Source organism: Cyprinus carpio, chromosome B7, assembly GCF_018340385.1.
Source record: "Cyprinus carpio isolate SPL01 chromosome B7, ASM1834038v1, whole genome shotgun sequence".
Taxonomy (NCBI): Eukaryota; Metazoa; Chordata; class Actinopteri; order Cypriniformes; family Cyprinidae; genus Cyprinus; species Cyprinus carpio.
This window is the reverse complement of record NC_056603.1, coordinates 36,420,348-36,446,223: the sequence shown is the minus strand read 5'-3', so window position 1 is coordinate 36,446,223 and position 25,876 is coordinate 36,420,348. Positions and strand designations below refer to the sequence as shown.

At 37.6% G+C, this 25,876-nt stretch overlaps 3 protein-coding genes across 8 annotated transcripts in view; 2 read left to right on the top strand and 1 right to left on the bottom strand.

The window, feature by feature from the left end:
• galns (galactosamine (N-acetyl)-6-sulfatase) overlaps positions 1 to 15,660 on the top strand; it is a 31,564-nt gene extending 15,904 nt beyond the window's left edge. For 2 of the 5 annotated variants that reach the window (XM_042728477.1, XM_042728476.1), the window contains exons 12-14: positions 4,389 to 4,510; positions 14,662 to 14,779; positions 15,358 to 15,660. In XM_042728477.1, the coding sequence (XP_042584411.1) occupies positions 4,389 to 4,510; positions 14,662 to 14,779; positions 15,358 to 15,444 (327 nt within the window). In that variant the 3' untranslated portion in view covers positions 15,445 to 15,660. Of the gene's footprint in view, positions 1 to 4,388; positions 4,511 to 12,332; positions 12,598 to 12,619; positions 12,805 to 14,661; positions 14,780 to 15,357 lie in introns of those variants that run through there. The other 3 variants (XR_006155258.1, XR_006155259.1, XM_042728478.1) reach the window with 3 other exon arrangements.
• Positions 15,661 to 16,402: 742 nt separating this feature from the next.
• On the top strand, positions 16,403 to 19,546 carry aprt (adenine phosphoribosyltransferase). The gene is made up of 5 exons (XM_042728475.1): positions 16,403 to 16,553; positions 16,681 to 16,784; positions 17,495 to 17,628; positions 17,716 to 17,794; positions 18,633 to 19,546. Exons 1-5 carry the CDS (start codon positions 16,477 to 16,479, stop codon positions 18,770 to 18,772), a joined length of 534 nt encoding a protein of 177 aa, XP_042584409.1. The 5' UTR covers positions 16,403 to 16,476; the 3' UTR covers positions 18,773 to 19,546.
• On the bottom strand, positions 19,216 to 24,391 carry cdt1 (chromatin licensing and DNA replication factor 1). 2 transcript variants are annotated; one of them, XM_042728473.1, is made up of 10 exons: positions 23,787 to 24,390; positions 23,279 to 23,428; positions 22,957 to 23,192; positions 22,595 to 22,789; positions 22,341 to 22,486; positions 22,052 to 22,152; positions 21,766 to 21,954; positions 21,261 to 21,398; positions 20,975 to 21,176; positions 19,216 to 19,729 (listed from the first exon to the last, which is right to left on the bottom strand). In XM_042728473.1, the coding sequence occupies exons 1-10, from the start codon at positions 24,276 to 24,278 to the stop codon at positions 19,566 to 19,568; spliced, it is 2,013 nt and encodes a 670-aa protein (XP_042584407.1). In that variant the 5' UTR covers positions 24,279 to 24,390; the 3' UTR covers positions 19,216 to 19,565. The 2 variants fall into 2 exon arrangements, with proteins under 2 accessions (XP_042584407.1, XP_042584408.1); XM_042728474.1 differs by lacking the exon at positions 23,279 to 23,428 and having other exon boundaries at positions 23,787 to 24,391.
• Positions 24,392 to 25,876: the final 1,485 nt, after the last annotated feature.

The following is a 25,876-nucleotide window of genomic DNA, read 5'->3' as shown; positions in this document are numbered from 1 at the left end:
GCCCCATCGGTTGCTTAAATTGCTCTCTCCTGGATGGCCGCTGAATCAATAGCAGCCCCCTTTAACAGCTCATGTGAACTGGAGTGTAACTTCACAAATAATGGTGGCTGATTGCTTGTGAGCTGCCAATCGATTGTTTGAGCTCGCCTCTCACGCCGAGGACGGAGAGGGTTGGAAGCTGGAGTATAGTTCTGATGGTTAATGTGTTTTCGGGGGGGTTTCACCTGCTGCTGTAGAGTTACACACACATTCAGATGCATTTTTGGCACATCAATTTACCCATCATTTTTAAGCTCACAGCACTGAAATTGATTTGAATGATTGTGGGTGACGTCAGAGATTAAGCGCTAAACTTTTTGCACAGATTTAGGCAGTGATCCATACTGCACTACTCTGAAAACAAGGCTTTTTCACCCTTTGGTTTGTTTCCTGTTAAACTCGGTTGAAATGATGGCTTAATAGTATCGGTCACTTGGGTGAATTCCTCTTGAAACCTGTGCGGATCAGCGAGGTGTGAAATGAGAAATTTCACAGTGTAAGTGCTTTGCATCCGATGATCCTCTGCGCCACACTTTTGAGCAACAATATGAAGTATTTTAGTGTGCGATACCTCACCTAAGACTTAAAATACCTGAGAATTCTTCTCTAAAATTACACATTTCACTGTTGTTAACCATTAGAAATCTGAGCTTTGATTGACGGCTGGGCTTTGGGAGGAACTGTTGTTTTTTTTGGCAATCAAGGGTCATTGTATTACATGGTTTGAAGTCACACTTATTTATATAATAAAGCACATTACCTTAGATTAATAAGCAGGAAAATAATATTAAAGTTGAAAAATTCATCAGTTATGAAAGTAATTTAATTTCAGCAGTAAAACGGTTCAACAGAAGACAATGGTATCATTATTCAGCTCAATTTAATTCAGTGTTGTTTCATGTACTACATTGAATGTAGTTGGCCCTTTGACAAACTGCTTTTCCTCTTTTATGAGTTGCTTTGGATAAAAGCATCTGCTAAATGCATAAATGTAAATTCAGTTCAATAACTGTGTCAATGTTGCAAAGTTCATCAATTATGAAACAAGTACAGTTCAGCTGTAAGCATCTCTAGAAGACAATAGTGTCATTATTCAGCTGAAGCCAGTTCAGTATTGATTAAAGTTAGTTTAATAACTGTGTCAGTGTTGCAGAGTTAGTGTCATTATCCAGCTCAATCCTTTTTTCAAGTTTGGTTCTCAAGCGACGATGTATGTGCAGTTAAATTGATAATATTACTGAATATTAATTGTGATTTTAACATCAACTGTGCAAGCCATAGGCGACAGTGGAAAGCAATTGAAACTTCATCAGCTGACACTTGACAGTAGTGGAGAAAAAAAAAGAAAAGGATAAGAAAACTTGGGTGAAACCAGGCTTAAAGGGATAGTTCACCTTCAGTTTTGCCTCATTGACTGGAGCTCATTGACTGGATAGTGTTTTATTTTTCTTTCCATACTATGGAAGTCAATGTGGACCAGCAACTGAACACTTGAATTGTTTTGAAGTGTTTTTTACAGGATTTTGTTTTTGTAACTGCACAGAATCAACCCCCAAAACTAAAATTTGAACGATAATTGACGGCATGGGCTTACTATTTGTTTTAATTTAAAAATCAAGGGTCATTAAGGGCCGTACACACCGGGACGAATATCAGCGCGCGTTATTCGCCAGCGTTTTTCAACGCGTTTTTTGTGTTCACACCCAAGCGATTTTCGCTGACGATGAGCCGAGTGAACATGCAAATTCATTCCCTGACATTAGATGGCGCTTAATGTAAACAGAAGACAATGGTATTCAACAGAAATACTAGAAATACAAACTAGTTCTCTTTTATCAAGATTTTTGTAATCGCTGTCGCGTTTGAAACAAAGTACAGTTCAGCTGTAAGCATAGTTAGTTTGTGGTCCGACACCAACGAGACCAGCAACTCTACATTAATCTTGCCTTGCATCTTCTTCGTCTTATTTCTTCCCGGCAGTGTAGACGCTACTTGGCGTATATCTTCTTCGCCGTTACGTATGTGTGCTCAGCAAGACAGTTTTGCAATTGTGTTTGAGCGCCCCCAAGTTGTGTTTTTTACTGTAACTTCAGAAGCTCCAGACACGTGTGCAAAAGCGCCATTCTCATTGGTCGTATAGTTTTTTTGACGCGGTGCGTCAAACCAAAAAAACGAACCCGAGGCGTTTTTTTTTTTCTTTCCAAAATGACGCTTTTGTGGACCAGCGTGGCGTTTTTCGCGTCGGTGTGCACACTCACATTGGCGCCCTTTGTTTTTGTCACGAGGCGTTAAAACCCCGGCGAAAATATCGCGCGCGAAATTCGTCCCAATTTTAATAACCCTTTATTACTCTGTTTATTACATTTTGGGATATGTTTTTTTTAAGCACACATATTTGTAATTAACTAGCTATAATTCGACTGATTTTCATTTTACTAACCTCACATATGTGCATTTTTAATATTGCATTGCAGTGCATTGCATAACATTTGGACTTCTTTCATCCTTACAAGAAATACATAAATGTAATGTCAGATTACATTACATTGTATTGTTTTTTATTGCCCAGTGAAGTATCCTAGTCAAAAAAAATAAAAAAACACTAATATGTTCAGGAAATATCACACAATCAAAAGTGTGACAGCATAATTGGTAGTAGAACAAATGTTGTTAATAACAGTTTAGTTAACAATATGTTAACATATAGATTGCCAGCACCAACAAAACAAACTCTAAAGAAGCCAAAGCATCACTATTTGTGTGGGACAGAGTTTGTGAGTTGAACAATTCCATCCATTTCCATGATTCTTTACTCTGAGATTTCTGTTTCCAGTTTTTTTTTTTTCTCATTGAATATCCGGTTTCACTTGGGAATTCACATTACGGAAGTTAAATTGGTTGTGAATGCCATTTCATGCTGACTTTAATCCAGAATATTTTTAAGAAAGCTTTTTTTGAGCATCAACAAATCCAAGTTATTTGATGTTCGTGCACATTTTTCACGGGTGATCCACTTGCCCCCCTTGCTGTTTCTTTCACCATGCTAACCTGCTCTCATTTTTCAGTGGCACAGAGCCGCCCGCGCTGCATTATTAATAGAGAAACGCTGTTGCCTTTGCTCCTTGGGTGCAGGCTGAAGCACTCTCTCCAAACCTTGTGGGATTTGGACTGTTTCATGCTTGTAAGATCAGTGCACACCGACTGCTTCAAAAGACAGAGAGCAAGTTGCAGGCCAGATCATAGGGGACCATGTGCTGCCATGAAGCGTGTGTGTGTGTGTGTGTGTGTGTGTGTGTGTGTGTGTGTGTGTGTGTGTGTGTGTGTGTGTGCGTGTGTGTGTGTGTGCCACAGCTTGTTACCCAGTCCCTGTGTGACACAAAACAGTCTTTTATGTATTCACAATCGCCTTATAAATGACCCCCCACACATATGCTCTTGTGAAGAACACCAAAATTTTAAAACAGTGCTCATTTGGAAGGAACCTGTCTTACTTCACAGTTCCCCCAGGGCACAACACACACAAATAAAGCCCTGCAGTCTTTCTGGCAGACAGGATTCACAATAGCCTCTAGCTACTAAACACACACACACATACCCCAAATCTTCTGTAATCTTATTTGTTGTGCTTCTTGAGTCTTTGATGAATTTAATGATGGTTTGTAAGTTATAGCAACTAGTGGACTAATCAGTCAGTTCTGCCACTAGTTGTTGCTTTGGGACTGTGTCTTCTTGTGGATCATGTGACTTCAGTTCTGCTTGTTCTTTATGAAGGTGAGCAAGCGTCTGAAGACTTTTTCCTTTGCAAAGGTCTTTTTTCCCCAGCACATCAGTCTATACGGTTATTTTCAATGTAACCTCACTACATTTTACCTGAATAGATGAATGCAGATAATGAAAATGCATTTGCATTTACATTACATTTATTAATTGTGGTCAGAATTCATCATAGACCACCTCTAAATGTGGTGGCAGAAAGTCCATTTCACACTGCCGTTCAAAAGCAAATCAGTCACTGGTAAAAGAGCCACAATGCTTCAGGGTAATTTTGTGTCAAATCAGACAAATTTCTGAAACATACTTGCAAACTCAACTGATATGTCTTTCTGATGAAAGACAAAAATATATTTAAAAGCCGAAATATTAAATGTCATGCATGAATATTTACTGAGGAATTCACTGTTTTATTGAGGGGGTAAAAATGACAATTTTCTTCTGAGATATAATGCCAAATTAAAGGGGGGATTTAATCCTCCTAATTGAATTTGTTTTAGTCTAGGTCAGTTTCAGCTGAATATTCAAGCTGTTGTTTAAGGAGGAAGATCAATGTTCTCACCTTGTTTTCCAAACAGGGTATAAACTTCTGTCCTGGTCAGGAGGTTCCTGGTGTTACCACACACACGCAAGAGGAACACACCATGCAACCACTCATCTTCCACCTGGGACAAGACCCTGGGGAGAGATACCCAATCAGGTAAGGGGTTAATAATCAGACACCAGATGTCAAGAACCACACTATTGAATATGAATTCAGTGCCATAAACAATTATTTTTTATGTCAAATAGCCACTGTGAAGAAAAAAAAATATGCATCACAGTTCTTTCTCAAATTATTCTGAAAAAAAATTATTAATGTATTAATAATAAGCAATATAAAACATTACAGATACAGGTAAGTGCCATGTGGTATGCAGAAATGGTTAAATTATATTGAAATGTTTTGGTATCATGACTAACATGCAAAGTGTTGCCCTCTTCTTGCTGTCAATTCCAAACCGAGAACCCTTGAGCAAATATCAAGCTTTGAAAAGGGCATGTTTTGCATGTTTTGTGCAAAAGATTTGTGCCTTTATGCCAGTATTGAAAAACTGAGAGGCAGTGAAGCATTGAGAATCGTTTAGTTATTGCATTGTTATTCCCTAAATTGAAAACAAATGGAATTCTTAGTTGCCTAGAGATGTTAATTCTCTTTTAAGTTCGGTCTACACTTGATTTTCTGAAGGAAACTAAATTAGCTTTCCACTTTATCATTCTAATCCTGTTGGAGTACACAGGTGTATTGATAGGGGCTGTATCCTCACACCATAAACCTGTATAAACAAGAACGAAACCACTGAATCCACTGAATCAGTCATCCTATTCAAACTGTAATGAAGCACTGAAACTACATGGACACGAAGCTAGAATGAGCCCACGGTCTGTGACATGTTCGTCCATCTCGGCTCTGCACAGATCTGTGTACATCAGGAGGGACGAGGTTCTGGATATTTGGGGTCGATAGCGAGGCACCGCTGCTGATTGATCGTGCAGTCTGTAGAGGGTTTATCAGATGATCTGTATTCTGTATCTGTATTCATCGGCTGTTGACTAGAAGTTAAAATGGCAAGATAGAATAGTTATGATGGAAACACAAAAGACATCAACTCTCTAGGGAAGCCACAGACTGATCAGATTTAAATGTATGTGAGGAAGATTAAACTGATTGGTGGGTCAGCAATTGTTCAATGGCATTTCCAAGGCAAAGTTATCATAGTTAATTAAACTGAAACAAAGATCATAAACAAATTCCAAAATAAAAGCTAATTTTTTTTTTCCTTTTTTTGTCTTTAATACTTGGATCTAGAGTTAGTGGCATGTTCAGATGGGTGTCATGAAGTGGGCCGATCCACTCCTAAAATTGTATTGGCCAACTTAGTGATAACAGGGATAACAGTGACTATTTGAGAAATAATGTCTGATTTATGTTAAACCTAAGTGTTCTGGTGGACCCTTCCAAGGCATCTTGGAATTGGAATGTGAAATTCCTGTGAAATGTGCATACATAGCAGGAAATCATAATCATTTTCCTTTCCTTTCCTTTCCTTTCGTAAGCCAACACAGTTGTTGCAATTGCATTCTTCTGGTACATATCTTTTTCTCCCTTTGTTTGTCTGTTTGTATTTATTTGCTTTATATATATATATATATATATATATATATATATATATATATATATATATATATATATATATATATATATATATATATATATATACCCTATTATAATAACTTTACATGGAATTTTAATGTTAATTTATTTATAACATTAAAAATATTTATAATTTAATTATAATTCGAAGTTCAACAACCAATTTTGTTTATAGAGACATTTATGGAAACATAAATATCTTGGCTCAAGATTGTCCTGCATGGCTGAAACATTAAAGATGCCCCTGACAAGTAATTTACTGTGTGTTAAGTAAATTAGCAATAAATAGACTAAAACAATAACTTGTTTGAATTAACTGAAAACAAAATAAAATAAATCTAAACTAAATTAAACCCCAGAAGTATAATAACCGTGATATGTATTTTTTTTTTTTTTTTTTTTTTTTTTTTTTTTGGAAAGTCTTGAAACTTTTATTCCTGAGGTTATAACCCATCATTGTTAGGATTTTTGGGGATTTTTTAGTCAGTGTGTATTCTTAAACTGTGGTGTTTGTCGACATCAGTAGTGTCTCATTCATGAGACTACGCTTTATCCTATGAAATTATTCATGGCATTGTGTGACCCTTTCCTTTGAATTTTGAGTTTATAACACAAATGCCATCCATTCTTACTGTAAATGTGTTAGCAGATCTCTTATATTAAACTTTGTGACTCATCAGATTAGATTCAGTTTCAAAATTGTGAAAAAAGTATATTAATTTACAAATGATTCGTATATGCATAATGTATTGTGAGCTTACAAAAGCTAAAAATACCCCATAAAAACCTCCCAAAAACCTAAAAATAAGCCCTGATTGTGTGTCTCCAATTGGGGAATTCAGACAAATTGTAATAATAATAGCAACAATATATTGATTATTATTATTGTTATTTTTAACTGATATTTATTGTAATTCCAGTATTGTAACCTATTTATCATGCCTTTATTGTGTAAAGTATTGAGAACAGAGTTTTCATTTATAACATCAGCATGCGTTTTTTTTCTGCGCTGACATGACCTGCCTTTATTTTGATTTGTTGCGGTTTATTTCTTCAGTAAGATTAGCCTTTGCCCCCCTCAAGCCATCTTTCCCACTCTTGTTCTTTATCTTTTTGTCTTCATCTGTCCTCATCCTTCTCTCTATCTCTGTCTTCTTCTCTCTGTCCAGTGCGCACACACACACACACACATCGCTGTTTCTGTCTTTGTCATTCACTGAATGTTTTGGGGGGCTTACTTTAAAGATCAGATAGAGCTGTGAATCCATTGCTTTCAACAGAGATGCTGCATTGCAAGACACACAGTTAAAGTTACAACTTTACAAATATGCTTCACATATGACAAAAAAAGAAAAAGTCTTTCATGATGCCTCTATTTCACTCTTTTTCTTGTTAAATAGTAGTACACTGTAAAAAATGACAGTGAATTTAATGGTAAAAGACTGTAAAAATGCTACAGTACAAACCTGTTAAATGGTTATATTGTGAAAAATTGTATTGGACATTACATGTAATTTTACATTAGTATACCATTTTTGGAAGTAAAAAAAAGAATGTATAATTTACAATGAATAACCGTAAATTGACATTCAGGTTGATATATTAACATTATATCAGTAAATGAAATTATGGTATTTAACTGTAAATGTAGATTAAAACTGTAAAACATAAAATGTTGCTACTGTATTTTTTTATGGTACAATTCCGGCAACCACAGTGGGCGTTTTTTTTACTGTAAATTTTATGGATTTTTTTTTTTACAGTGTAAATTAGTTGAAAATCGAGACTTATCCCTTCTAAGAACAGAGTAACCCTCTCTTTCACACTTTTTTCAATTTTATTTCTCTTCTGTCTTGCTGTTGTTGTTGTTTTTTATATCCCTCCACTTTCTTGAAGAGAGACAGAGTAATTAAACATTAATGTTGTTTTTGATCTTCTGCCTCTTCTCTGCTCTGCTGGTTTCAAGCACTAACTGTGAAAAAAGAAAGATTCATCCAAAAAAAAAGAAAGAAAGAAATCAATAGCTGTGTTGAGCGCTGGAGAGGAGAGAGCTGTTAGTTTGACCATCTTCATCCTCCTTTTCTTTCCAGTTTACAGTGAATGTTTTCGAATAGGTCAGAACAGTCCAGATCCAAACACCATCCCCCCCTCATTCTTCCATTCCTTCGCTCGATCCTCGTCCCCTGTGAATCCGTGTCAGCTTCTGCTCTTCTGTGCACCCAGCTGGAGCGGTCGGCACTCATTAATCTCTGTCTACACCTAAAGAGCCGCTTAAGATGATGTAAAGCCTGTCTATGCACATACCTCCAGTCCAGCGGCAGACTGACAGCACAGCCCCACGTCCCCACTGTCCCCAACAAGCCTCACACTACTACCCGAAGAAACGAGATAATCCAATTAATATGCATTTCATTTCATTAGATTATTTGATTTGTATTTATTTATTTGGAATTTGATAGATACAAAACCAAAAGACACAGTAAACTATTTTAAAAGGTAAATTACCTGTTTGTCCACCTCAAAAAAATTTTACACTTAAAGAAAAATTGTGCTTTTGAAAAACACACACATCAGACATATCAGTATCTTAGAAAAGCTTTTTCTCTGCATCAGGTCTTCCATCATGTTGTGATCAAATGACTAGCTGTATACTATGATCATACATATTAAACTCATATAATCTTAAAACAAAGGAACCTTGTTCAAAAGAACAGCTTGAATGCAAGAAGTGAAATTGACAAAGCCTGTAATACTTGTATTAACATCACAGTGGCTTTTCAGAGATGGTAACAGTGCAGTGTTAAAAGGCAATATTGTAGTCAAGCTCATTCAAGTCCAGGCTGAGACCTGAGTAGTCCAGACCTAATCAAGACTTGACGTCTTGAGACTTAATGATTGTCTGACAGGTTAAAACATAGTAAGGAAGTAAACCGAGCTCATGTAATTAGTAATTATGTTCCTCCACGAGTAACTTTCGGTTTCAAAAAAGGGACACATAGTAGTAACAATAAAAAGTATGTTCTTCCTTTGGAATTTTATGGCCTTTTAGTTCTTAATTTTGTGTAAATATCTGTATTATCATTTGTATAAGCAAATATGCAAACTGTTTACTAAAAAAACTGAAACAAAGAAAATATAAGAATTTTTCTTTTTTTTTATGCAGCTACATGTTGTGTAATAATTCTCGATTGTATGCTTAGAATTGTCAGCTTTTATATTTATTTATACTTTATTATTTTTGTCAAAGTTTGGTATATTTTTTAAATTCTAATTCTTGCTGTAAAGCTTACAGTCATAAAATCCTATTCATTTCACTCTGTGTAAGCGTGTATGACTTTTAGAATCTTTGTTTCTGTGTGGTTGTTCAGTATTAGGGCTGATATGTAGATTTCAATCAACACAATTGCAAAAAAATAAAAAATAAAATTGCTCTCCATTAGGGTCTGTTCCTAATGCTCCTGTGGTCTGTTAATTTTGGGGCTTCGTGACATCAGTCAAAAATTAAAGATTATAAAGGCATACATTCTTTTCATTTAGAATAACATGCATTCATGAATCATGCAAATTAACATCCCAGAACGTGAATGTAGTTCATTTGGATTTCACATTGATCTTAAATAAATTTATCAGATTTTCCTGCACAATCAGCGTATAAAATGGTGATTCCTTGGAAGTTTAGTTATTAGTGGCAGCGCTGTCCTGCCTGGAAAGAAAACACTAACCAAGCTAACAGTCCGAGGAAATCGTTCGGTCTACACAGCCCTTGCCATGCTGACCCCGTCTCACGTCCTGCCCTGCCTAGCTGCCTTATCCCGGCCAAGAGCACTTAAGTCCCATCCTGCCTGGGGCTAATGTAGCAGGCAACTCGGGCCTCATCTGCTGCCGACAAGCACTTCAGCCCTCAATCAATAGTGCTCGTAGAACTGCTCAATTTCCACCGGGGGAATGGTGGGGGGGGGAGAAGCAGAGAGGAAAGATAGAGGTATTTGATTGCCTCTTCAGCTCAATTCCCTTGTCTAGCTCCAACTGTGTGTGTGACTTATTTTATTCATTCATTCAGTTATACTTGTTGGTGTTTTTACCATGTGAATACCGATTCGCTCGTTTCATTGTGTTCTCTGCATGCAGCATTGGAGAATGCTGTTTTGTGTGTGCGAGTGTGTGAATCACTAATCAGTCTGGTGACACACCTGAGCAATGCCCCTGCCCCCTGGGTGTCATGCATTATAAATCAAAAGACTGTATTTGCATGCATTGTTATTATTAATCATGCATCTACAGTTGTAGAAAGGAAACCGAGGTTCAGAAAAATGCTAATGAGCCATGCTGACTGTGAATTTTCTATTGTTTGTCTGGACTCTAGGCATAAATAAACATGTTATGGTTAATTATTGATTAAGGACCCAGGGGCATAATACACAGGACATACAGTGCAGGCGGCATACGTTTAGCAGATCGAGTGCCGAAGCGCCCTGCCCCTTGGTGCATCTTCACATCTATCATGAATAGAAGAACAAATGTTTCCTGTGTGTGTGATCTGAAGCCCTCTGAATTGATCCAGCGTTTTACCCAAGAGGAGATGGGAATTAAAGTATTTTATTTTTGACATTCCCATCAAAAGCTTAAGGTTTTTATCACAAAATATCACTCACTCAGTCTCCACAAATGTTACAGTGATGACTACCAGGGTGTGGGGGAATATTTGAACGAGAATGTCACTTTGCATAGTAAAACTGTAATAACGGAAATTACAGGACTAACAAAAACAACAACATGCCAGACGATTTTCCGAAAGTAAGTACACATGACATTTCTCACTAGCGAGGTAATAACAGCACTGTTTAAAGACGCTGCTGCGGAACATTGTTGTGGGACGCACAGAGGTAGTCTAATTCACACTCCATTACCAGCTTTAAAATGACGTTTTGGTACCAGCAAAAGAGATGTTGAATGAGATGCGGAAGAAGTAATCTTACTTACAATAGCGATTTAAGTACAAAAATCACCACCACTTCCGTCATCGAACAATTCTTCTAATAATTAAATTTCCAGGTGTCAATTATTCCTTACAGTTCCTTATATTATATATTTTTATTATATATATTTGAACAACTTTTGAAGCCTAAATACAATTGCCTGTCTTTGGTTGCATGACTTCAGTCACCACCATAGACCTTTAGTCAGGTTAGATGCCAGATTGAATTGAATGTAAATGAAAATTAAGCTGTGAAGGATAGACTTTGGATCTTGACAGTGGCATGCTCTGTACAAAGGTTGGACCTCTTAACTTTCATTCTTTTTATGGAGTTTTGTCTAAGTTTACCTGTTCAGTGTTATGTTTAATGTCCCCAACAGTCTCATTTAGCCACTTCTTAGCGACCACCTTTTTTGAGACAAGTAAATGCTTTAAAAATCACAAAGGGGCATTAGTGATGTATTTTATGCCTTAAGCTGCGTTCACACTAGCAGCGACTTTTGGCTGGCGATGAGGTTGCTAGTGGGCGTTCTCAATACTGGTTGCCTTGACATCGAATCAGGTTTCTTGCTGCTAAGTACAAACTTTTTGAAGGCAAAAGACTAAATATAATCGAAATCGAAATTAAATCCGTACATACAAACAAAAGTGAATGAGAAACAGTGGCTGCTTTCTTCTATTGCGTGTTTATCTACGGGCTGAGAGGAGAACGATCACATGAGCTCTACCGTCTTCTTTCCTATTGGCTGTCGCTCCCGAATTTGCATAAAGTTGAAGGATTCTGAACTTTGTCGCGCCGCTGGACACGCCCCATCTGCTCGCTGTTGCTCGTGTCGCCGGAAATCGCCAGCTGTCCATTGAAATTAATGGAATTGTGTCACTTTGTTGTTGTGTGTCGCTTGTAGTGTGAATGGGGCTTTAGAATAAAATGTGAAAAAATCTTGCAATTGTGGTAACCACAGACCTTATCACCTTACTTTTAATCAAAAACCCATTGACTTTTGGATGATGGAATTGAAAAAAATGCTAAATGATTTTTGGGTTTTGACATCTATGGTGGTTATATTTCCAGTCAGTCATTGATCAGTCATTGATGTTGGTCAACCACTTGACGAAACCTTTTAATTGCTGATGAAAAGTCTCTCAGAAGTAGGGTTGCAAAGGGGTGGAAATTTTCCAGAAACTTTCCAAAAATCCATGGAATATTAAAAAAAAATCCTGGGAAGTTTCCAAAATTTCTGGAATGTTTCCGAGATTTACTGCAATTCTGAGAAAGACTGAATTTTCCACCTTTTTGCCACCCTACTCAGAAGTGAAGTAATGTGTCTCAGTGTTTTGGGGAATGGGGTGAAGACAGTTGGTCCTGGCTGAGCGAGAGGGGCGCAGATGTTCGCGTGCGGCTCATACCCGATTCTCCCGGGGGAAGGCAGAAGTGTAGAGACCGGAGGTGTGAGTCGGACAGCGCCTAGGGTAATTACACTAATTGACACTTCACCCCACACGTACACACCCCCTCCCCGGGGGCCAATCAGAAGGCTGCCTTTGAGAGCAGGGGACCGGCCTGACACAGGTGCTGCCTGCTTTTGTATTACAGCCATAATTGCAGTGGTGATATTTGTCTCTGTGTGTTTCTCGCACAGACACACATTCTCTGAAGCCCATTAAGCCTACAGGTCCTATTGAGAACAGCGTTCCTTTGAAACCATCAGGGTCCCTGTGCCCCACGGAGGGGTGCGGGATGCTGTCCAACACAAATAATGAGAGGACACATGACCGCTTCTCTGAAAATGGCAACCCTCAGGGACCTCTGCGTGTGTGTTTTATGGTGGGATTGCCCGTCTGTCACATATTTTTCCATGCATTATATTGTAATAGCCATGCATGAGTGAATAATTAATTAAAACTATTTTATATTCAGTGCTAAGATGAGGGTGTGAAGACGGTTCTTAATTGAAGATGATGATACAGATGATATTATTCTAGAGCAAATATCAGCTATTGTTTTAAAGCAGAATCATAACTGACTGTAAATCAACTGTAAAATGTGTTTTTAACCATGTGTTAGTTATAGTACCATGGATTTCTGTGAGCTATCTTGGAGTAACAGATAAACATCATGGTACAAATATATGCTAATTGAGTGTGTCTCACAAAACCTGTCAAAAACATGTCAGGGTTGGTTTCACTATATTTTCTTCATTTTGCATTAAAGTGCCCCTATTTTGGATTTTTGAAAATTACCTTTCATGCAGTGTGTAACACAGCTCTAAGTGAATGAAAAATCCTGCAAAGTTTTAAATCTGAAAGTGCTCCGTGTATAAAGTTATTGTCTATAAAGAAGAGTCGACTCTGAATCATTGAAACGAGTCGTTTTTAAAATGAATCCCAAGCCGTTTCATGTTGACGTCAATGTGAAACATTAGCATATTGCCCGCCCACTTGTTGGTCTTTTCGCGTTGGTTTGAATGAAAATGCTAATTCTTTCTATGCCACTAGGTGCGCGGTAAAAATATCTGTTTCCCCGCAACGCTGTACACAAACCAGCACTGCGCTCACAAATGCTGCTTTATCAGGCATTACCATAGACTGTAAAAAAGATGGACGCTGCACCTTCATTTAGTTTCATTGAACAAAAGTGAAGCCGCCATTGTCCCAATAGGGCGTGGCCACATTGTGCTGATTTGGGACCAAAGTCTGCGCAGTAGCAAACTCGGGACCAGAGTCTCCTCAGTAGAGAGTGAAGTGGAGCCGCGTCCCGCCCACACTCCCACAGAGTCAATCGCAAACACACGCCCCTGACCTTTTTTAAATTAGCCTGACTGGTCCAATTTTTGTCTGCTAATTTTTCATATAAAAGGCTTGTGTTAAAATAAGGTAACTACAACTCCAATCTCGGAACTAAAACCAAAAAAAATTCAAAAACCAACACACTTCGCTCAGAGAAGCTGTCAGTCTCAGCTGTCAATCATGACGTCACACTCCTGTTTTTATAGCATAACATAACTAACTAAAACCAAACTTATTTTAAAAATGAACTCCCTAACTTACATCAGCGTGATAAAATCAACATCAAATGACATAAACCATGTTTGAAAACAAAATATTTAAAGTGAAATTTAATTATTTAGTTTGTCCCATGTCCCATTAGATTACATGGAGATGGCGGGGTTTATGACCTATACTGGGACCAGCCACCTGGGGGCGATAGAAACGTGATGGCTTCACTTTTGAGGACTAGCGTGGCACACTTGGGCATTACAGGACCAATCACCGCAGATTAGCGTCGCAAAGGAGGGGTTTGGAAAAATTAATCATTGAGCGAATCGTTTGGGAGTCGTTGAGCAAGTAAGGTAAAAATAAATGCATATTACAAGACAATGAAAGTGTTTTTGACCTTGCATGAATGTCAACCTGTTGGGGACTCCCAAAACCAATATATGAACCTTTAAATTACCCATAACAGGGGCACTTTAACAAAATGAAGCATCTTGTGAAGAACATCCTACTGTAAAATGAAATGTATCTATATACATATATATATATATATATATATATATATATATATATATATATATATATATATATATATATACTTACTTGAGGGCTTAATGTGAAAAAACACATAAATGTGAAAAAATAATGTGTGACTTCCTGACCTCTCCCTTTTGCATTTGCCTTAAAGTGTCCAGTCTGAGGAGTACCGGGATGTTCATAGACAGGTGACTGCAGTAGTGGAGCAGCATCAGAAGGATCTGATCCCTGGAATGCCGCAGCTCAACATGTGTGACCTGGCTGTCATGGTGAGATGATTATTGCTTGACTGATACTGCCACTGGAGAGTGACACATTTGCTTAGCTTTCACCCTTTAACAGATTTAACCATTAACCTTAATTTTTCCATCGGTCATCATCATATAAAATGAACATTACGTTTATTTTCAACAGGCATCTTTTGATTTCAAATGTGCTATTGGTACATTTCTTAAATCAAATAAAACGGTGCAATAGACCCAAACCAGCCTTGTTCTGCTAGGAACAAAATACCTTTTTGCACTCAAAATAATATTCCACCACATATTTACACAGTTTTCATTACTTTTAATTTTTAATTAATGCTTAATTGTTTTTTAGTAATTTATGATGAGTATAAATTAGTATATACAAACAAAAAAATGTCAAGTATTTTATTTATTTAGTTGTTCGGGTTTTTTTTAATAAGCAGCCTTTGTGATTTTTCTCTCACACCAAAAAATTCTCTATTATTTTCCACCAATAATCCGCAAGAAGATTGTTAGGGTCACAGTAGACAGACGTCTCTTAAAAGCTCGTGGAGCACCAGCGCCCTCATGTGTTCCTGTGTGTTCCTCTTCCTCCTCAGAACTGGAGTCCTCCTGGCTGTGAGCTGTTGGGCAAATGTCTTAAAGCCCCGGAGTCAAATCCATGGAAGTGTGTCTGGCCACATTAATTTAGTTTTCTATAAGAACATTTATTAAGACATCTCTCACAATCAGATTAAATCTGAAGGATCTTTTAAATGATTGTTTTTTCTGTCTTGTTACTTTTAGCATTTTAAGTGTTTAATGTATTGTTGTACACAGAAAAGAGAAACAAAATTGGATTTTGATATTGAGAAGCAGTGATTTTAGTGTAGTTCTCATTTTATTTGTATTTTTTTGTCTATGAGTATTGTTAAAAATAAAAACAGCCTACTGACAGCCGCCTCACTGTACCTCAGTTACTGACGGACAGACAGTAACAAAATTACCTAAAACACACCATTATCATGTGTATTTATGTTAGCTAAAACATAAATTAGATAATTTATGACTGTGAATTTGTTCAAGTTAAACTATTAATTATATAGTTTAATTTTATTTTGACTTGCATGCATTTAAATCAATATCAACACTTACTTGATTTTTTTTTCTCAAGTGCCAATAAAAAATATTTTTAAAACCCATGTGTGACTGTGCATTTGACAGAATATATATATATATATATATATATATATATATATATATATATATATATATATATATATATATATATATATATAACTTATATAATTTAAAACAAAGTAATTGCTTGGTCTCCTGTGTAGATCTGCAGCTGGGATTTTGTCCTTTGGTTGCATGTCAGTGCTCCCCTCCTCCTTTATTACAGATGGAAAGATCATTGGCTATATATTTATATCATAAATTATATTTATAAGTGTGTTGAAATAATAATAATAAAATAAAATAAAAATGTATACAACTGCATTATGACATCGAGTCAGTTGAATTTAGCCCGTCTACTTCATAATCTTTTACCACGTTTAGTTTATTAGCGACGTTTCGTTTTCGAAGTAAAGTAAAATACAAAATGAGTGATTACGCTGATTAAAACCAGCTAGGTTTTGATGACGTAAATGTCATGTGGTGAGGAAGTGTGTGCTATTGGTTGGTCCGAGCACGTGGCCTTCCCGTTTCAGTCCAAAATATTCACACAGCGCGTCATGGCAGAGAAACTGGATCTAATCTCTAAGTGCATTAGAACTTTCCATGATTTCCCTACAAAGGGGATTCCATTCAAGTGAGTATTCAAATACAATATCACTTTAATATGAGCGAGCCGTGCGGAATGAGGCAGAGTGGGAGAGAGATGTAACCTTACGGGTTTGGCAGTAACGGTAACGGTCGCAGATTCTGTTTGTTTGCAGGGATATTTGTCCGATCTTGAAGGATCCGAAGGCGCTGGCTGCAGTGACCGATCTGTTCGAGGAGCACGTGAGGCGCACGTACCCTCAGGTGGATCTTATAGTCGGTAAGAGACTGCGTGTGCGCGTGGCACGTTACACGGTTCAAAGTCGCACACTTCCTGATAACCCCTGTGGGAGGAAAAAGAATGATTTTATTGAATCCGATCCTATTGGAATCAAATAAAGATGCCCGATTGAATAAAATGGGATTCTAACTGGATTTGATGTGATTGCTAGAATTCTATTGGATAGTGTGATATTGTGTAATGCATATTTTTCATTTGGAATTACAGAACCGTTATCTACAGCTTATGAGTCAAATGACAGATAAGGATGATTTGTAGCGCAATCTTATGATTTGAAATGATTTCTTGCAGTCTCCCCAAACAGGAAGTGTCTCCCATCATTTAAAACACAGTAGTCTTGCCAGGAAAAAGGTGGATGATATCACAGGAGGATCCTAGAGTAGAAGACATTCCTGATAGATTTGCTTTAAATTCCTTGTGATGCCATACAGGGGGCATTTTATCCTGCTGGTTATTATAATGGACCTATTTGGGAAATATGCGACTGCATAGCAACACCCTAGCAACCACCCAGAATTCCATAGCAACACCCTAGAACATCCAGAAGACTCTAGGAACCGTGTGTTAACCAAACTGTACACCAACACCCCACTAACAATCTTGCAGCCACCCAGAACATCGTAATGACTGCAGCATAGTAGCTGCTAGTAGAGTATTGTTATAGTGATGTTTTCTTCATTCTCTCCTAGGTCTTGACGCTCGAGGATTTCTATTTGGGCCGCTTTTGGCTCAGAGGTTAGGTGTAGGATTTGCTCCAATCCGAAAAAAAGGGAAGCTCCCTGGCCCAACGTTATCAGTAGCTTATAGTCTTGAGTATGCGAAGGTAATTTCAGTTTATAAATGATCCAGTATCACATCTAGTCTATATGCACGCCTCTGTTCATGATGTAATCCAGCAGTATCGTTTCAGGCCGAGGCGGAGATTCAGGAAGACGCCGTTTCTGCGGGACAGAAGGTCCTGATCGTTGATGATTTACTGGCTACTGGAGGTGAGTGAGATTTGAAACCAGTGTGCTTAAACTATACCACAGTTAAACTACTATATATACAGTGAGTTCGATTACATATTATTCACAAAATGGCAGCAAATTGTTTATAAATGATTAATTCTCTATCATTCTGTTAATTTTTTCTTCTTAAAAAGCCTTTTGCTTATATATATATATATATATAATGGAAGTCTCCTAGGGATGTGGAATTACACACAGTTCGTTCTCAGGTGATTAAGATTACAAGGAAAATTTGAAGAACAGACAGCATTTGACCACTGAATTTACAGAAATATTAGACTTTTAAGGAGTGGTTTCTCAACATTGCAAGCCTCATCAACTCCTGAAAAACACATTTGAATTATCATAGAGTGAGTCATTTAATCATGTGTTACTATGTCTGGCTTTTGTCTTTCAAACACATAAAAATGCACAAACTCGTGTATTTTATATTTGCATTGAATGCAGTAGATGTGATATTTACTTGTGATTTTAAGGTAATTATTAGGACAAGTAGTTGGCAAAACATTTGCATATTCACGGTTTTCTGATGTTGGTTAATGCTCAGATGATCTGCAGATAAACAAATGTTTTATTTTCATTTTACATTCTTATAAGTTAATTATTAGCTTCTCATCTTTTTACCAACCATCTGCAGTTATATGGAAAAATGTGTATATACTATATATACGCATAAAATGAACTCATTGAATTCAAATGTCTAAACTTTTGAATGGAAGTATGTTTTTACACCAAGATGGGCAGTTCATAATTCATAATGCCTAGAGTGCAGCTTAATGTACCAACAGCAACAATCCAAGTTCTTTGTTCTTGTTAGGAACCCTGTATGCAGCGTGTGAGCTGATCAAACAGCAGAAGGCAGAGGTGCTGGGCTGTTTGGTGGTGATTGAACTGAAGTATCTCAACGGATCAGAGAAGCTGCAATCAACCCCTGTGTTCTCTCTAATACAGTACTGACAGTACTACTGCTTATGTGGGGGGAGTCTGGTTTATCTTAGCCATCTGAAATGAATTATATGGTTTACGGTTCAGGAACATGAAGAACTTCCAATCATGTTTTGATGGTCTTAATTCAACTTTGACAAATAACCAGAAACTAAAAAAAAGAGACAGGCTTCATAGGGAGTCACTTACTAAGTAGAAGCAATCAGTAGCCAAAAAAAAAGAAATCTATATAGTGTGAATGTAATCTTCAGTAAAGCCGTTTCATAAACACTCTCCCTAGGCTTCATGGGATAGCAAAATGTTTGTTGTATGCACACTTTAGAAGTTGCCTCTAGCTGCTTATGAATACTCCAGACATGCCGCTCTGCTTGCATACTGTTTTTCACCTATTATACAAAAGTAAATGTACCTGATTTCAGACTCTTAATCTTCCAGTTTGTGAATATGAAACAACGTTGCTTGCATGAACTTGTTTATTGTAAATGAATCAATGCACATTAACTCGATGAACTTTACCGTTTAAGTTACCAAAGAAGCCAAACTTGTGTAGAACTACATTGAACTGCCTTTATACAAATGACTTTTTACATGTCTACATTTATGAACAATAATTGTGCTAAGATGCAAAAATCACAACAGAAACAGCAGTTAAAAACAGTGACCACCAGACTTGAAAGTTTTGGAAAATGCAAAACAGACTGAACAAATTAAAAAGTAATAATGTCATCTAAATGTTAAAATCCAGGCATAATCTGTAATAAAGTATTGCACATGGTATTCTCTCGACAGTCTCGTTTGAATTTCCTCAGATACGCTCCTCTTCCTTCATCTTTTGGTTCAGTTTGTCCAGCACAATGTTCAGATCCATGGTCTTATTGAGCTTCAGGTACATATCCTTCCTGATTGGATGCACTGTTAGCCAGGCAGGTGTCAACTCAGCCAACAGACGAAGATGTTTCTCCATTTCATCTAAATTAGAAGAATGAAATAAAAAAAATAAAAAAAATCCCATATTTATAAGTACAGACTGTTCTAAAACAAGTTTAATAAATAGCAAAAACATTAAAATGGTAACAAATTTTCTGAATATTTGTGCACCTTAAATATCACAATTAGCTCTGCAACATGCTATAATCAAACTTAAAGGAATAATCTCCCATCAGGTTAAGATGTAGATGAATGTTTCTTCATTAGAACACATTTAGAGAAATTCTGCATTACATGCTTTGCTCGCCAAAGGATCCAGTAAGTGCAGGCAGCTTTTCAAAAGATGTTAATTGATGACTTGTGGATTATTGTGATGTTTTAATCAGTCATTTGAACTCATTCTGCCGGCACCCATTCACTGCAGATGATCCATTAGTGAGCAAGTGATGTAACGCTTTAATTCAGATTAAAAAAAAACTGTTCCTTTAATGTGAAGAGGACTGTGTGTACTCCGAATAAAAGTCAAAACACAAAGATACCCAACACCCATAGACAGTAAAAGAAATGGACACAGCGACCCCATGGAACTCAATTGAGACAAGTGAAGCCCGTTTTTTAGCGATTTTTAGAACTTCCGTTTCTGACGCGCAGACTCAAACTAAGCTTGATGACGTCAGCAACCTGTCTGACAGATGTAAACCTTCTAGTAGCTGTGCGTGCAAACTGCCATCGTTAATCTTGCAGAGACGGCGAGCTTGAGCGGGGAGTTCTTTGGCGTGAGTGAGCAGGAGTAAGTATTCTGATTAATTATTTTGTATAGTATTTTAAAATGTAACGCCAGTACGCCATATCTCTTGACGTCTCCCCGATTGCCTGCGAGCTTCTCCTCCCTGTCTGTACGGTAATTTCTCTACTGTGCGACAGAGAGTCGAGTGGTTATGACGCATTCGTTAGCCTATTTTTACAAAAACTGTTTCTACGAGGCCATAATGTAACATAGAAGGTAATGGAGCCCTTTATACATTGTCGTGTATCTTTAGAAATAAATAATGGACAAATGGAGTCTTTAAACGCCTCAGATGTAAAGTTATTCGCTGTCAAAGTGACGCAAAAATGAATGGGAGTCAATGTGCGCTAACGCAAGTGAAGTTCTGCTACAAGATGGCAACAAAACCAACACAAAAACCTCCACTAAACAGAACTGAGATCAGGCAACTCCTAAAAGGCAGCTCACTAGGTTTTGGAACAGCAATTGTCAAGAAAACCAACAGAAACATCTGTACTAACCAGAACTGAGAGGAGATCTGTAGCTAGCGATCATGCGGTTGCAGACGAGCTCCATGATGAGGGCTGGCTTTTTCTCTGCTACAAATACATTTCGCAAGATCCTGGCCAACTCCGGCAGCCGTGACATCATCGACAGGCGCTCTTCCTGCTGCGGGTTCCGTGTCATAGCAGCCTGCACTTTCTGAGCCTCTTTTGCACGAATCTGAATCACAGAGAAAATATTGGTTAGATTCTTGTAAACGCACTAAAAAAAAAATTAAATAAATAAATAAACGGTTTGACTCACCCTCTCCAGCAGTGACTGAGAAACTCCTTTAAGGGCACTGGGGGTTTCTGTCGGTGTGGCAACAGATTTAGCGGAGGTCTCTGGCTCCTTAGCGGTTTCTGCTGTTTTCAAGGCCATGTTAGCCAAGGCTTTCTCCATCTAGAAAGATGACAACCCCCACAAAAAAAATAAAATAAAAAAAGACGTCAATTATGCAATGCACAACTTTTTTTTAATAAAATGCCATTTATACAGAGTTGAACACATGACTTTAAATATGTTTTGTGGCATTAATGCCTAGAATATAGTTTAGTTCAGTTCTTTGCATAATTCTTTGCCAAAAAAAAAAAAAAGTAATAGTGGATTGACTGATTTCATTTTTAAAACCTAATTTGTGGATCTGAAAGAGAAAAAAAAGCAGCATGCTAAAAGACTAGATTTTTCATCTTCAGCTCGTTACTGACTCCTATTCAAAAGGGAACCAGTAATGCCCCAGAGAGCACAAAGACGATGTTTAAACGCTCACCTTTGGTGTCATGAGAGCACGAGCTTTGTCCAACACTTCCTGTGCTGAGGTCAGTTTCTCAGTTTGAGGTGGTTGAGGCAAATCACTTGGCTTGATGTTGGGAACCTCGTCCACATTGAATCTGGGATGCCAGCGGGTCAGTTTGTCATCAGGAATGACAATGGGAGGGTTTAGGGAAGCCAGGAACACCTGTATCCAAAGCAAGACAAAACATGATTAGAATACACAAAAATCAGAATGTCTAAAACTCTAAAATGCAGGCAAAACTTGCATATCCTGTACTTACCTTGTGGTGTCCCTTCACGATTTCAACCAGATTTTGGTGAAATATGTGCCTTCTTTCCAAAAGACGAGAGGCCGACAACACTGGACGAGTACCGTTAAATTCTGGAGACAGAAACATTTTATGAACTTAATGATCCAATGAAAAAAGATTAATATTGTACTGCAAAATGGTTGGTGCATATTATGCTCCCAAATTTACTTTAGAAGCAACTCAAACTGCAGCCTCTAATGCAATAAAGTCACTTATTACTCAATGTCACCATTTCTGAGCAAACTCTCAAAGTTCTCACCTTCGTGAATGACCGGCTCCACTGTAAGCTGATAGCTGGACCTTTTTGCAGTAGCACTGAAAGAGGGAATGTTTCTCTCCTGACGAAAAGTATAGGCAGAAGGGTACACAGCCTTTATCTGCCCCAGATGGCTCTCTTCAAAACGTCTGTGAAGAAAGCAAAATATGGTTACCTTTGATAAGACTGACCACACTGATAACCAGCAGCCCGACCGGCACAAACATTTTAGCATATGGTTTCATTCAGCCTCTTACTTGCGCGTCATATCTTGGACCCCTTGCTTGATTTTGGCAAAAGTGACCGTCTCGGAGCGGTTGAACAGCATCCCGACTATGGTGTCCGTGCTGCGGAACATCTCGGCAAGAACTTTGTATTGGTAGGGCAGGGTAAGACCAGGCAGCACATACTGAGCTAAAGTGTGGAAACGCTGATAAGCTGGGAGCTTCTCTCTGAAACAAAAAGAGATTGAGAAGTTCAACCTTAGAAGACTAATGACACAAAGCATGTCCAGGGTATCTGTAGTGTTTTTTAAATCAAATGTCCATACAGAACAATTCCATACGAGGGTAACTGCATGTTCAAATACTCAAGATATATTGTATATAGCAAACCTTACCTTTCCTCTGCTTCGGGCTCAGCCTGTGCCTCGGTAGCTTTAGCATCCTCTGCAACTCGCTCAGCTTTTTTTTGCTGAACTTTGGCAGAGATCTCCCGGGCCGCATCGAGCCTGGCTTTCAGCTCCGTTAGTCCCGAGACGGGGGCAGGTGAGGGATTCGTCTCGGTGTCAGACCGTCCTTTCAGTCTTTGCAGCTTGGACTTCAATGCTGCCACATCCTCTCTTGTAAACGTTTTCTGAAAGAACAAAAGAAACTTGATAAATGTCAAGCCCACAAACACCAGGAGGTTCCTGCACAGGTGCTATGCCCCCCATGCGTTACCTTGCTCCTGGTTGTCCGCTTGGGCTTATCGTCTCCATTCGTTTTGTTTACAGGAGAACTATTAGCATTATGATCAACAGTATTTTTAGACTCTTTGCTGGCGGTTTGTTGAGGGGCCTGAGAGGTGCTGTTGGCCAAGGGCTCAATGCTCTACATTAAAATAAAACAGACTGGGTTAGCAGTCATCAATCATAACCAAGCACGCAATGCATTCATTTTTAAAACAAGTCTAAGTGGTAATAACTAAATCAGTTAAAAACATAGATTGGTGTAATTCTCCAAATAGTAAGACTGATTGGATAACCAAGAAAACCACTTGGATAACTGCTAGCTAGTCAAACTAGTTTAAGACACGCTCATAACATGGTGACTATGTTTCTGCACAAAGTTAGTTTACTTCACATACACATTCAATACTTTAAGGACACAAAAGACGACGAAAAAAAAAAAGTTCTGAAAGAAATAGTGAAAAAAGTCCTTAAGAATCATTCCTTCTTGCTATTCGTACCTGCTCTTTGTGGCCATTTGTGAGGAGATCGAGCTTCTTCCTCGCGGTCTTCTGAACCGCGCGCTCCTCCGGTGAAGCTCTGCGGTGCTGGCTCGCGCTGACCCTCAGTCGCTTCTTGGCGCTGCTGTGCTGCTCGGTTGTGGACGGGAACAGCACCGAACACACGTCAAACTCCGCCGTCCGTTTAGGAGTTCTGGGACTCGCCGTTAAGCCCTCGTTACTCACATCTCGAAAGTCAGTCAAGGTATCTGTTTGTGCCGATAAAGCCTCATCGATGACTTTGAGGAACTCCTGCTGGACATGTTTTTGAGGCTCTGGTGTGCGGGGATCGCGCGTCGTTTCACGTGAAGAGCGTGTAGATCCGGACGCTGTCTTTGGTTTAGCGATCACCGCTGCATCTGCTGATACTTTTTGTCCCTTGGACCGTGCAGACCGAGCGACGCCACCTTTCTTACTCTGCGCAAAATAATCGGTAACCCGAGCTTGAGACATTTTTCGGTTTGAATAAAGTCCCTGCACTTCTCGATGGCGTGCAGTTATTGTTGTTATCCCACCGGAAGTTTCCTCTCAGGGTCTTCCTCCTAGACTAACTTTCGCGCGAAATCGGACCACGTGACTTATGTAGGCAGAACGTTGCTTTTAACCACGCCCCTCATCCACTGATCAAACACTAGATACACAAAGGCTGTCAGTAAAAATTATAATGTTATAATGTTGGGTGTTATATTCACATTTAATAATAAAATACTTGTGAATTTATTTATTTATTGGGCTTGGCTTTTATTTTTATATAACACTTTGTTTTAATTTATATTTCAGCACGTGTAGCCTTCTTTTATGTGGTCGGGTCGTGAAATGAATGGGAATGTTCCTTCTATTGTATTGTAAATTTACAGTTTTCAAGATAAATCAATCATCTTAGAGGTCAAAGCACCGCAACCTATTCAACAAAACAGTGTGACTGACACGACAGCTGTATCAGTTGTTTACAGCTGCTATAAAAACAATTAATTTGCTTATTTATGCAGTGCTTGTTGGTTAAAACATTAAAATTACTCTAACATTAAAAAATATATAAAACCATTAAAAACCTTAATGCACATATTCATATGTACTCACTGTTTATTTTCAGATGGAAAAATCGAAACAAACTCAAAATAATAAAATAAAATTAAATGCTTTAACCTCAACAAAGCAAAACACGAAACGAAATAATAGACATTAAAAAAAAAGGTTTTTTAAAAATTGAACAGTTTATTTACCATTTAGATAAATATATATTTTGTTAAGTATTTTATATTTTATGAAATTTGGTTCAGTTCTTGGTGCAGACTTTTTACATAAAAATAATTATGTCTTAGTAAGATGATATGTAAAAAGCTATTTAATATTACAAAAATACATATATACATACATACATACATAAATAAATAAATAAATAAATAAATAAATAAATAAATAAATAAATAAATAAATAAATAAAAACGTATGTCCATACAGAACAAACTCATACAAGGGTAAATGCAAGCTTAAAACACATGATGCTTTATTAAAAGAGATAATCTTTTTAGTAAATAGGCGTACATTGAGAAGGGTTTATGTATAGCCTATCACATAATGCATATGTTTTAGAAGGTGAAGTTACTGTTTTTTAGCAGACACTATAATAATAAGTATACATTTAGTAATAAGTAATTCGTTTAATTAAAGGCATCTTATAGAGCCAATACTTATATCTCCCTGTATGTTATTGCAAAATGGTACCTTGGTGAGATTATGATAGAAATGCCAAAAGCCTATAGGCTATACCAAAGTAAATTAAAGAAAATATAGTATATTATTTATTTTAAAATAATGTAATTAAAAAGCAATAAAATATAAAATAAAAATAAATAAAAGACATTTACTGTCATATTATGCAAAACAAAACTGTTCGTAATTATTGAAAGGTTAGAACATTACTTTAAGTACACTCTTGAATATCAGCATATTCATTAGGCAGGTATTAGACATGCATTCACTGCATATATTTTATTAACAGATTAGAACAGAATAGATTTGGTCAGCTCAGTCTATTCCGAGGGAATCAA